Source organism: Volvox carteri, assembly GCF_000143455.1.
Source record: "Volvox carteri f. nagariensis unplaced genomic scaffold VOLCAscaffold_43, whole genome shotgun sequence".
Classification (NCBI taxonomy): domain Eukaryota; kingdom Viridiplantae; phylum Chlorophyta; class Chlorophyceae; order Chlamydomonadales; family Volvocaceae; genus Volvox; species Volvox carteri.
In genome coordinates, this window is record NW_003307586.1 from 10,303 (window position 1) to 22,099 (window position 11,797).

The 11,797-nt window shown below is 55.3% G+C and overlaps 1 protein-coding gene across 1 annotated transcript; it reads right to left on the reverse strand.

The window, feature by feature from the left end:
• Window positions 1-368: 368 nt before the first annotated feature.
• Window positions 369-3,129, reverse strand: VOLCADRAFT_106383 (uncharacterized protein). The gene is made up of 3 exons (XM_002954466.1): window positions 1,553-3,129; window positions 1,167-1,427; window positions 369-1,101 (listed from the first exon to the last, which is right to left on the reverse strand). The coding sequence occupies exons 1-3, from the start codon at window positions 2,250-2,252 to the stop codon at window positions 911-913; spliced, it is 1,152 nt and encodes a 383-aa protein (XP_002954512.1). The 5' UTR covers window positions 2,253-3,129; the 3' UTR covers window positions 369-910.
• Between the last annotated feature and the right edge of the window lie 8,668 nt (window positions 3,130-11,797).

Below are 11,797 nucleotides of genomic sequence, written 5' to 3' on the forward strand. Positions count from 1 at the left end.
ATACAAATTGTGGCAAAGATGTCATATGTATTATACAGTAAATGCTATTTTTGTACTGGGTTAAATACTGGCTTAACAGCGACGCAGATCGGTCGTGCGATGATGCCGTGCGAAATCTTGCCGCCACCGAAAAGTGCGTAACAGCATTACCTACATTTGCGTTTTTATGGCATTGTAAATTTGCATTTGATTAAGTGGTTCACCATTTTTGGCAGGCAAAATGGACGCTGACGCGGAACACAGTGCTTTAAACACACAGCATCAAGCACGCTACAAGGCTAAAAATCAATATGCTTAAGGGGGTGTTTCCACTTGGATTAAAAGTCGCGGATGAAGGAATTTTTAATCCGCGCCAATCCACCGCTAACCCGTCGGAGTGTTTCATACGTCTGGATTTAGAAACGGATTGAAGTACGACATTTGCCATTCCGTGCATAATATGCAAATTCGAGTATTGCCAGACATTTAAAAGACTATCAAGTATCAACATGAAGACTTTGCAGCACCTTTGAACGACACCCACGGTGTGGTGCATAATGCCGAACAAGAAGCACGAAACTTCCACAAAACTAGGAACATCTACAGCCTTTATTAAGGATAACCTCCCAACCTATCAATCAGGCTTTTTACGAGGCGTCCTAGCAGGCGTAAGAGCACCGATGACCTCGCGGACAGCCAGGTAGTTAAGCCAGCGCTTGGGTGATTTTGAGAAGACCTTGTGTGCTGCACGGATAACAGCGTCGACGGCTGCAACCGCGTCACGTAGCATCTTTGGGCTGTTGCGCTTGGTGCCGGCGTCCTTAACACACAAAGCAAGGCGGTGACTGGTGCAGTGAACGCCATAACAAGCGCTATTGACTTCCTTGCGAAAGAATCCAAAAACACCCTTCTTCTCCGAGGCAACGGCAGATCAGCCATCTCCAGAAAACGACACGAGCTTCTTCTCCAGGTCCACACCCCGCCGCCTGAACTCCCCAGAGCAGGCGTCGTACAGGTCGCGGCCTGTCCAGCCTGATAGCTTCACAAGCCCAAAGTACTCCTCGAAGATGGTGCCAGTAGAAGGCTCGTCATAGATGACACAGATGGCGGCGTGGGACTCAGCTGCACGTTGGGTGGCATTTCACACAGGCGCTCCCTCAAATCAATAAAAACCAAGGCTTCCTTACCAGCAATACACGTGGACTCGTCCATCTGGATGCCAATGAACGTTGCGTTCTTGAGACGCTTGGTCTGCTCGCCTTGGTAGTAGTCGTAGATACAAGCTGTGAACCTTCCCAACGCACGAGGATCATCGTACTTGGTGGTGATGTTAGGGGCGTTGGCAAACAGTAGGAGCTCACATAGCTTGTCATAGTGATTGAATGGCATCCCAGTGGCAACGACAGTATAGGCGGCCCCAAACAAAGCCATCAACGCCTCGTCCCAATCTGAGTTATGGATGCCATCAGCTGCTGCTGAGTCTCCTGGGCCCTCTTGTCCTTATAAGCTGTCACGGCTTTGCTGTGCTTTTCCTCCCTCTCGTGGTGTGTGAATGCCGAGCGATCCCACTCACAATGGACTAAGTTAAATTCCTTCTTCTGATGCCATGAGCAGTGCCAACAGGTTGCTGTGAAGTACACCTTGCCATCTCGTTGCGTTCCTCTCTGATTCTTGAAGTAAGCCCAGCTGGAAAACTCCTCACCGCCGGCCTGTGCTAGGAAACCCTTGTCCTCGCCAGGAATTTCTGGACGCTCGCAGCCTTCAGGAAAAGGCTGAAGCTCCCGCCTTGACACTCGAAGCCGGGACAGCATCTTGGTAGCAGCGGTGGCGATGGCGGTTGAGGGCCCAGGGTCAGCATGGGTGGCGGGTTCTGCAGGGCCTGTGGGAGCTGACGGGACCACGACCTTTCGACGTTTTTTGGCGGGTCCAAGAGCCTGCTGTTCGGTATTGTCCTCGTTGGCAACGGGTATGGGAGGTGGTGGTGGTATGGGCACAGGCGGAGGTGGAGAAGGTGAATGGTGGAGCGGTGAAAGCACTTCAGCAGTTTGGGAATCAACCTCCAGCCCTGCCGCAGGAGCTTCTAGGTCATTGACGTCCGGTTGTTGCTTAGGTAACAAATCTGCAAGAGTGCGCTGTTTTCCAGCCCAGACGTCGCGCAATGTGGCAGCTCTGCCAGAGCGTGAAAGCGCGGACTTGGACCTCCCTCTGCCACTAAGGATGCATGTGAACGGAGCTAAAGTTAAGATGAGTAAAATGAGCCAGCACCAGAGCATTCTGAAAGCGTTTCGGGGCTGATGCCCTTGGTCAAGGTCATCAATTGACTGTTCGTTATGAGAATCTCTCAAAGCTAGTGTTTACCTCCTTGTAAAATGGAAGGTTTGGTAACCTAATGATGAAGTTCATAGCTTCAAAACTGCGCAAACCTGCCCTTTGCGGGGAATTTCTGCACCCTGCCGTACGGCTGCCGTACCAGCGATGAAGAATAGAATTGAATTTCTGCAACAGGTACAACGGAAGGACCCGCTGTACCAGCGCCATTTGCCGACCCCTGGAGGCGTCGTGAAAAGTGTTAATCCGACATTGTCAATTTGATATCTGGTGGACCAGCACGACAATGGCATCCCCATCGCGTTCGGGGTGATTCCAAGTGCAGAGGGTAAGGAAGATGTCCAGGGCTTCATCCAGGACGTTGAGGACCTCGTGGGCCGGTCACCGGCAGGGCCCCGGGCGGCAGGCCTGCCCCCGCTGGCGCCACGCGTGCGGACTCAGCCGGCGGAGACGGGCATCGGCGCGGGGACGGCTGGCATGGCGGCGGTTCAGCTGGAAGACGATGAGGACTACTGTGTTATTGTGGAGTAGTCATATAGCGGTGTGTATGTTTGGTAGCTGTGTTGAGACATTAGCCCCTTTGTGTTTTTAGAAACTGAACTGCGAGCGAGGGTGTTGACCGGCGAGCCGTTATCCCCGTTTTTGTTTGTTTTACCAATATGTGTTTTGCTTTGCTGTTTTGTGACGATGGCAAACTTTACTGGCATTGCGTCGCACGACGCGTGGTTTTCGTGATGCAAGCAGATGGCTCGGGTCCAGGACAAACTCCATGGCTTTGTTTATTTCCGTTTACAGCTATGTTTTCTGTAACCCTTTAAGTCTATTTCTGTGCCTGAGCCTGTGTCCCGGGACGGTTGCGCTTTCATGGCACCGGCAACTGTGGTGGCGCCAGAGGGTTGCAAAAACGGTCTAATCCCCCAATCCCGGGGGGTGGTAGTGGTCAGCCATCCCCCCATCCTGGCTGGGGTGACCGACTCCCATCTCCCATCTTAGGGGCCCGGTGCTAATCCCATCCCTTGAGACAGGTTTCCCATCCTGCCAGCCTGGGTCCCATCCCCAATCCTATGGCCAGGGTTTCCAATCCCATCCTGCAGCTGTGTTCCCCCAATCCTCAACCTGCCAGCCAGGGTCCCTTCCCAATCCCTTCGACCAGGGCCATCCCCATCCTGCAGCTGTGTCCACAACCGAAAGCTGTCAGCCAGGGTCCCATCCCCATCCCTTGCCAGCTACAAACCTACTCCTTACATTTACACAGGTGCTGTAATATCGGCTTTCTCTTTAGGCGTAAATTTAGGGGCATTGACCAGGGTTATTTTCTATTTCCGCGAGGTATTTTCTCTAGCTCTATGGCTTATTTCCTCTAGCGTCAAATTCCGCCCGGCTGTGTTCGTTCCGAAGCAGACTGAAGCGACAAACGCTCGTTGAAGCGGATCTCGACTGAGGAGGAACTCGCATCACAGAGATCTACGTATCTAATTGCACACTGGCTGCTAGTGCAAATAGCGCGTCCTAAGGGGGAAGGATTGTTATGTTCGATAGACGGCCACAACAACAAATTATAATGCTGTGCTTAGAATGGCAGAACATACAAGGGTGTTCTGTCAAAAAGTCCATGGCTGGGAACGTGCTGATGATGGCGAAGGAACGGGTGCACCATTGGTTCACCCATAGCATAGGTCTTCAGCTGCACAGTCCGGCGCCAACATTCCACGTTGGGTGCGCCAAAGCGCTACGACAAACAACCTGATAACATTACATTAAGCCAGACAGTCCAATTGGAATGCTTTTGAGTCGACTTGGACATCTGCGCAAGAATTGCTCCTATGCACTAATGTGCAGAGATACGTGGAGTTGTGCCACAACAAAACAATGAAGACTGCAAATTTTCTCAGAGTTGTGCATACTGGCTTGGGAATGCGGTGCGGCATAATGCGGCCAGCATCTTCGCACCTTGCAACTTCAGCTCAGTTTGCATGAATATAACCAATAAAACATCACAGTACTAGAGAAGCAGTTTGTTTGAGGAAGTACATGAAAGCTGAACAACTAACTCCAGAGTGGGCCTCACTTTGAGCCAGGACCCCCAAAGCGGCTTGCTGTTGATAACGGCTTGTTGGCTTAGATGCGACGGAGCGAAGCGACCGGGGCTTCTAAGGCTGGTTCTGTGGTGCTGTCGTACAACTGGGTCGCAGTGGCGACTTCATTCTTGCTGCTCTCCTGGTGAAGTCATTCTGCCTTCACGCAGAAGAGCATACAGCCTTGTCCAACTAGTCAGCGTGACAGGCTGTACTTGGACCCCCAAACCGGCTTGCTGTTGATAACGTCTTGCATGTTGATACGCCTCCTGCAGACTTGTCCCCCAGTAGGGTCTGCAGATTGCATACAGATTTCGTTCGGGTCTTATTCAAAGTGTCCCAAACTTCGTCTTGGAAGACGCCCACATTGTTAAGCGCAAGCTAGTAACAGCCCGACGACCATTTGTTATCTCTTCCAGAATGGCACCCGATGGTGCCCTGGATGTGGATGTGCATGGGCCGGACAAGGTAAGAACGGGGTTGGACTGCGTCTGACTGAAGAACTGGCAGGGTGCACCAATGGTGCACTTTTCTCACATTTACACCAAGTCGCGTTCCATGCCTGTTCTCTTCCCAATGGTGTTAACCTTCTGCAGAAGCGTCAAAAGCTGGCAAAATTGACGGGGTTGGGCTTCGCCAGGGACATGGCCGAAGTCATCGTGGAAACGCTTGGGATGGACCCCATCGGGCAGTCGGCCGATGCCGCAATCGCCAAAACATGGTCTGAAGAAGGCTTGGTGGACTTGGCGTCAGTGAAGACCGTGGCTGGCGGTAAGAGCCACTTCAGCCTAATTTGGTTTCACCGCTTGCTGAACAGGACTGGACAGGACTGACCAGGACTGACCAACCACTACAGGGTATACTTTATCCGACGCTTGCGCTCTTTGCAATGGGTCTTGTTTTAGGTCGATGCCTACACCCATACCAATGGAAGTTTGGGACCCTGGCATGTAACCGACTTTGTGAGCCGCTGCCTGTGACGCCGACTCCATTCGGTTTTGTTTTGAACGAAAGGTGCAAACTTGCTGTTTTGTCACCGCCTGCTTTCTGTCTTCCTTGCTGGCACAGAGGTCGAAGTCAACGCACGGCTGGCGGATGCGGATTCCGAGGTGGCAATCAAGTCGCTGAGGGCCCTCACCCCGAACCTTAAAGCTCTCCAAGCCCTCAAGCTTGCAAAAGCAGCATGTGCCCCGACTGCACAGCCCGCTGACGAGTTGGGCGAGGATGCGTCACCACGGCTGGAGAAAAAGCGCAGGACTAATGAAGAGATGGCCAAGGCCGTGTGTTTGAGTTTGGTTTGCTATGGGACGCGACTTATAAGCAGAACTTCCTTGTGTTTGAGTTTGGTTTGCTATGGGACGCGGCTTATAAGCAGAACTTCCTTGTGTTTGAGTTTGGTTTGCTATGGGACGCGACTTGCAAGCAGAACTTCCTTGTGTTTGTTTGAGTTTCCATGTAAGCAACTATGGACAACTAAACCATTCATCCTTGGCCTGTTTTGCAGTCCTGTCAGTATTCCCAATTCTGCACCTGCAGCCTCATTTTACAGCAGAACACCCAATTCTAATCCTCCAACTGTGTTCCCAATCCTATGGCAGCGAGCTCATCCTAAACTTGCGAAAGCCTGCAATCCCCGTCCTGTCGACCAGGGTCCCATCCCCATCCCTGGCCAGGGCTCCCAATCCCCTCCTTGGTCAAGGTTGCAATCCCCATCCCTCAGACAGGGATCCCATCCCCATCCTCACCCCCGACAGCAATCCCCATCCCAAAAGTAGTGTAGCACGCCTAATCCCTAATCCTCGCCCTGGGCCCCACATCCCATCCTGACGTCGTCAACCCTATTCCCCATCCCGCCTGACCAGTACCTGCCCCCAATCCCCCATCTCTGCAACCCTCTGCACCCACGATGAAAGGTATGCACGTAAATTCGCCCGTGCACCGAACGCCTTGTAACGCTTCAGCTGCACTCACAATACATTATACTGCTACACTATTCTCTCCAGTCCTACCACATTATATTTCACCGACGTACTTTGGCACCTTCCACAACAATACATGCTTCGTAAACGCGGTCAGCTGCTTCACCAGGGCCCCCATATTTAAACGCCTTATTTTGCGGTATCACCATTAGTGGATCACCATCATCATATAAGTACAATACAGGTCGGGGAGTGCACATCACACAGCCAAGTACAGCAGTGATCACGTCGTACATCGTCATGCATGCAGGGATGGGGAGGCAGAGTTGGGGGATCCCCGAAAGACAATATGACTGGACATGCATGCCAGCATCGGGTGATCAGCAGGCCCATTTCCGTGAGGGAATGCCCAGCAACGCGAACAACACAAGATGTACCCAAAATCAGCCTTCAGAAACAATGCGCACCAACTTAGCACGAGAGAGGGCAGTACGTGAATCCCAATCATGGTACATGTGATGATGGCCACGTTCCAAGGCCGCCAGGTTCACCAGGGCAACTACATCCCACACCTGCGAGTGCTAATCCGGGGGATATGATAAACCATAGGTGATGGCGGTAGAACAACATGCCCTCAGTGCCAGTCGTCATTCCCACAATGTCGCCCATAGTTTCCCCTAAGCGACCACACAACAATACAGTCCCAGAACAGGTGGCACTACACCCAGCACAAACCCTGCCCTGTAACCACCACCCCACAAGGGCAGTGGGTGATGGGGACTCCTGATTGCCTGGCATGGCCCACTACCATGGAAAGTACTGCAATGCCATGGATGGCAAGTCTCCAGAAGGACTTCATATACATATGGCTGTTCTCCATATACATATGGCCGCAGCCGCGACGGACTCTGGAAGGTAGAGTGAAGCCAAGCCAGAGGGCCAGAGCATCTGGTGAGCGGGCAGGTCAACACATGCATCAGCGATGAAGGCCATGTGCTTTTCCATGAGGTGGTGAAGGTCAGGCGCAAGCTGAAGCCAAGTGGCGGCTTTGACTGTTAAGCTGAGCATGTGCACCAATGAGCCAGCAGCTTGCCACCATTCCAAACCCAGCAAGCGAGCACGCCACACATCCCGCTCAGGGGGGGGGGGCAGAAGGCCCGCTGAGAACTGGCTGAGCCGCTTCAACCCAACTGCCTGTCAGTAGGGAGAGGAAGGTGGTGAGGTCATTTGCTGCCTGCACACGACACACTGAGGGCGGTGTGCAGCTCCCTGTACCCCAGGACTCCATGCAGGAAGAGCTGCCTGAATGTGATGGTGCAGCCGTGGGTGATGCAGGGGGAGACGTTGGGGCCATGGTGCTGTGCATCCATGAGTGTAGCATGTACCCCTGCAAGAGCTATCCAGCACCATGGTGTGACCCTGATGGTGTGAGGCCCCACAGCATGACAAGGGCAGGGTTGCCCCAAAGTGGTGTCGAGTAGCACAAGAGCCCAAACATGGCAGCAGGGTTGAGGTGGTCCAATGTGTTGAATTGCACCCAGCCTGCTGCTCATGTGGACCCCAGCACCTGCCCATTGTGGAGGCACAGGGTGTGGCAGTGGTGAAGGAGTTGAAATGGGATGGCAGCCCATGGGGCGTTGGAGGGGAAGAGGCTGCAGGCACCTGCAAGACACTGCACTACAGTGACTGCATGCCGAGCATGTACATGTGGCACCAGCTGGAGAAGGCCAAAGCCCCCTACTGCCCCGCAGGAGATCAAGATGCATGCTAATGCCCACAAGCCGAGCATGCGGGGTGGCTGCATGCTGGGCAGGCATCATGGCCCAGTCGACAACTGCAGCCACAGTGCCAAGCACATGATTGACCATTGCACATGCAGTGAGACCCTGGAAATCAGGTGGCCCTGGAAATCCAGGACCTTGCTGAGAGCATAGCTTGACACAGCCACCATTATGAAGGTGGTGAAAGGAAGGCGAGCTACCCACAACAAGGCAGGGAATACCCCCCTGAAGTCCACGGGCTGCACAGCAGCATCATTGCAGAAGTGCACACCAAGAGTCTTCACCTTCTGCATGGTACGAGGCATGGGTGGTGGAGATCTACTGGTGGTGACAGCACTGACGGCAGCCATGGGGGCGGAGGTGTTGGGTGGGGAAACAGGACAGCGAGGAGCGGGTGGCACAGCAGGACAGTAACACCTGTGACCAGAGCAGCTGGGAGGTGGTGGCGGCGGGGGCAGCTGCACCCTATGGATGCATAATTTACAAGGGGGACAAGGAGGCAGCCCTGACCAGCCTACCAGGTGCACACCCTACATGCAGCAGGGAGCCATGCTGAACGGACTCAAGGGAGCTGCCAACCAAGCCCTCAAAGGTAAACAACCACCAGGGCCCCTGAAGGCGACATGAAGGTGCTGCCAACCCAATACCTTACGAGAAGCAGCAACCAGGCTTCCAGACAACAACTGGTAAATGCTGGCAAATCAGCACCTAGTACACGGGAGTGGCAACCAAGCGCCTGGAGACGACTCCAGATACTGCAAGACCAGCACATGAGGAGAAGCCAGACCAGCAGTGCCAAAGACCTCCAAAGTGCCAAGATGCATACAGAGATGAGGACTGGAAGACAGTCTGAGCGAGAAGCCGTGTCTACAACAGCAACCAATCAGAACCGAAGCTCTGCTAGCGGTGTGTTGTATTCCGCTTCTTAAATCTGGGCCCAAACTGATACATTTTTCTGTCTAATTTTTCCTTTCTCGCTTGGCGCGGTTGCTGGACAAGTTTGCTGGAACTAACTGAATTCCAACTGCCTATTTTGCCGCTTTTCTGTCAGATCTTATGGCTCCGACCTCTGGGTCAGACGGCGAGCGGGAAGCTGACATGGATGCCTACAAGTAAACGCCGCCTCAGGCGGAAGTCCATACTTGCAGAAGTATTGGCGGGGGTCGTAGCACAGGCTACGACTGGGTAGCACCACTTGCAGTGAGTTGATGACGGCTGTGTCTTTCATAGGTCTTCAACACGTGCCTCTTCTCAAATCGCGAGAGGAAAGGGAACTCCATTTCCCTTTGACGTATGGCTCCATATGTGGCCATATCTACCTGGTTGGCATCACAATTCAGCAAGGACACGTGCAAGACTGTGCAACGCGATGGATAATTCAAGAAGCAGAAAGAAAATGACAAGGATGGACCGCGAAAGGCTGACATTAACATGTTACATTCTAAACAGAAACTCCTAAACAGCCGTCGACCAGGCCTGGAAGCATACCACGCAGCACTGACACCATGCAGGAAACTGCGCACGGTGGGGGACCTAGTACGGTTGTGGGAAGCGGTAAACACTAGCCAAGCCACCACCCTCCAGGGAGCAGCCTGGCATTCGTGGGCCCGTGAGCACCTCGACCCAGCCACAGACCCCGCCCAGCTGCAGGACAAGGATGCCGCCCTTGCAGCTCTTGGAGCCCTGCACAGCGACATCAGCCCGGCCTGGCTGGCGGCAGCACACGTGGTGGAGATCAGGCTGCGACAGCAACAACAAGTGGAGGAGGAGGGGCCCCAGCAGCAGCCACCATCACCAGCAGCGACACTGCCAGACTGCGCACAAGTGATGGCTATGATCATCGGGCGCCTGGGGTGGCGCCTCCCTGGGGCGACGGACGCTGTGCCGCTCCGCCGCCTAACGGTCAGTCTAGCGACACAGCTGCAGAACGGGCATGTGGACGAGCGGTGAATACGCCTGATGACCGACTTCATGCATGAGGCCCTGAACACGCCCGAGGCCCAGGACCAGCCTGACAATTCTGCCGAGGTTAGCCGCTTTCAGGCAACCCTGGCACGTTTGTGGCATGGGGTGCGCTGGGAGAATGAGAACAAGGAGACCATGTGGCGTCTCGCCGTGGATGGCGTGCCCCTACCTGGCAACACGCACCTAGCCCGGGTGCCCACTGAGCCATGCGGGTGTGGGACCTATGGGGGCGCCGCCGGCCGACCCTGCCCACCGCGTCTGCACCATTTCTGGGAATGTCCAGTCGCACGTGCCGTACGGGAGCAGATCGACAGGCACCTGCCACACACTCAGACAACAGTAGGGGCCACCACCACCCGACAGCAGCTCTGGGTTGCCCAAGCACCACCCGCGTGCGAGCAAGGCCCCTGGGACGTGATCGCCCTAGCGGCGCTATCCGCCATGGAAGTCGGCAGGTGCTGCCTCCGAGCAGCAACCCGGCGACAGGGACGGATGGGGGCGACAGCAACGGCGGGACAGCAGCAGCAGCAGCGACAGCGACAGATGATGGGGCAGCCCCAGCAGCAGAGATCCCGCCAGCGGGCCATCACAGATTTCTTCACCCCGGCGGGAGGTGCAATGCAGCAAGAAGGACCCACTCTAAACGCCCCAGCGGAGGACGGGCCAACGCAGGAAGCAGGGGCGGGAGGGGGCGAGGCGGTGGCAGCAGCAGCAACAGCGGGCGCAACAGGAGCCTCGCCACTGGCCCGCGCACGCGCCCGGGCGGTGGCAGACTTCTGGGCGCGTTTGCGCTCGTTCGCAATGCTGGAGACCCCCAGACACGGCTGGGACAGAGTCGGGCCGCAGCACCCCATCCTGGCGGTCGTGGGGGAACGGATGCGGTGCGCAGCACCGGTGGAAATCACGGCCTAAATAGCCGTGATAGAGTCGGGTCGAGGTCTTACCGGAAAGGGAGCAGGGAGAGTGAGGGAGGGGGTGAGAGAGCCAGGAGTAGGGATGGGTGAGGGAGCGAGGAGAGCAGGGAGGGCCCTGGGCAGTTGGAAGGCTGGGCGAGAGGGCAGTGCCCTGAGCGTGGTCTAGCAGGGGGAGTTGGGGATCCGGGCTGTGTGTGTTTTGTATACTCGTGTGGTTGCCCTCTCCCCGGGAATTGGGGCCCGTCGGAGTGAGGGGAATGGGTTCTGTGCTGTCTGGCATCAGAGTAGAGAACACGTAGGTGGCTTGCGGGAGTGGAGAGGAGGTGGGAAAGCGGTGGAGGAGAGTGGTTTAGAGGTGGAGAACAGGTGTTGCTGGTCCCGGCCGGTCAGGGTCAGGAGGGGAGGGATTTCGGTGTGGTAAGCGGGAGCAGGCGGCGTCTGTGAGCCGTGCCTTTTCCGGGCTTTATAGGGGGGCGCCGTGCTGGCTTGTCATCCCCCCCGCGGCTATAGGTGTTTTTGCTGTGTCTCGCGCTGGGCTGCATCCGAGAGCCCGCAACCCCCAGGAGGAGACTGACGTGCGGACCAGTTTCGCCTCGTTTGTGAGTGGACCGGCGAGGTAGTGGTGGCCACCCTCGGGAAGTGTTCGTTGCTCGTTGCTCGTGGTAGTTGAACAGCTGGCCTTCGAGGACCAGTGTGCGAGTACTCGCTTTGTGTTGGTCTTCTCTGTGCATCCGTATTCGGCTTTTGTGGTGTGTCGTCTCAGGCCCGTGGTCCTCCGTGTATCTCTTGCCTTGCTGGCTGCGTGGGGCCCTGGTTTTTGAGTGTGTAGAGGAGGC

Coding starts and splice junctions, on each gene's coding strand:
- VOLCADRAFT_106383 (XM_002954466.1), bottom strand. CDS start 2,252: ATGCTCTGGTGCTGGCTCATTTTACTCATCTTAACTTTAGCTCCGTTC. Junction 1,428..1,552: donor GGAATTTAACTTAGTCCATT/GTGAGTGGGATC, acceptor TCCATAACTCAG/ATTGGGACGAGGCGTTGATG. Junction 1,102..1,166: donor CGAGTCCACGTGTATTGCTG/GTAAGGAAGCCT, acceptor CCCAACGTGCAG/CTGAGTCCCACGCCGCCATC.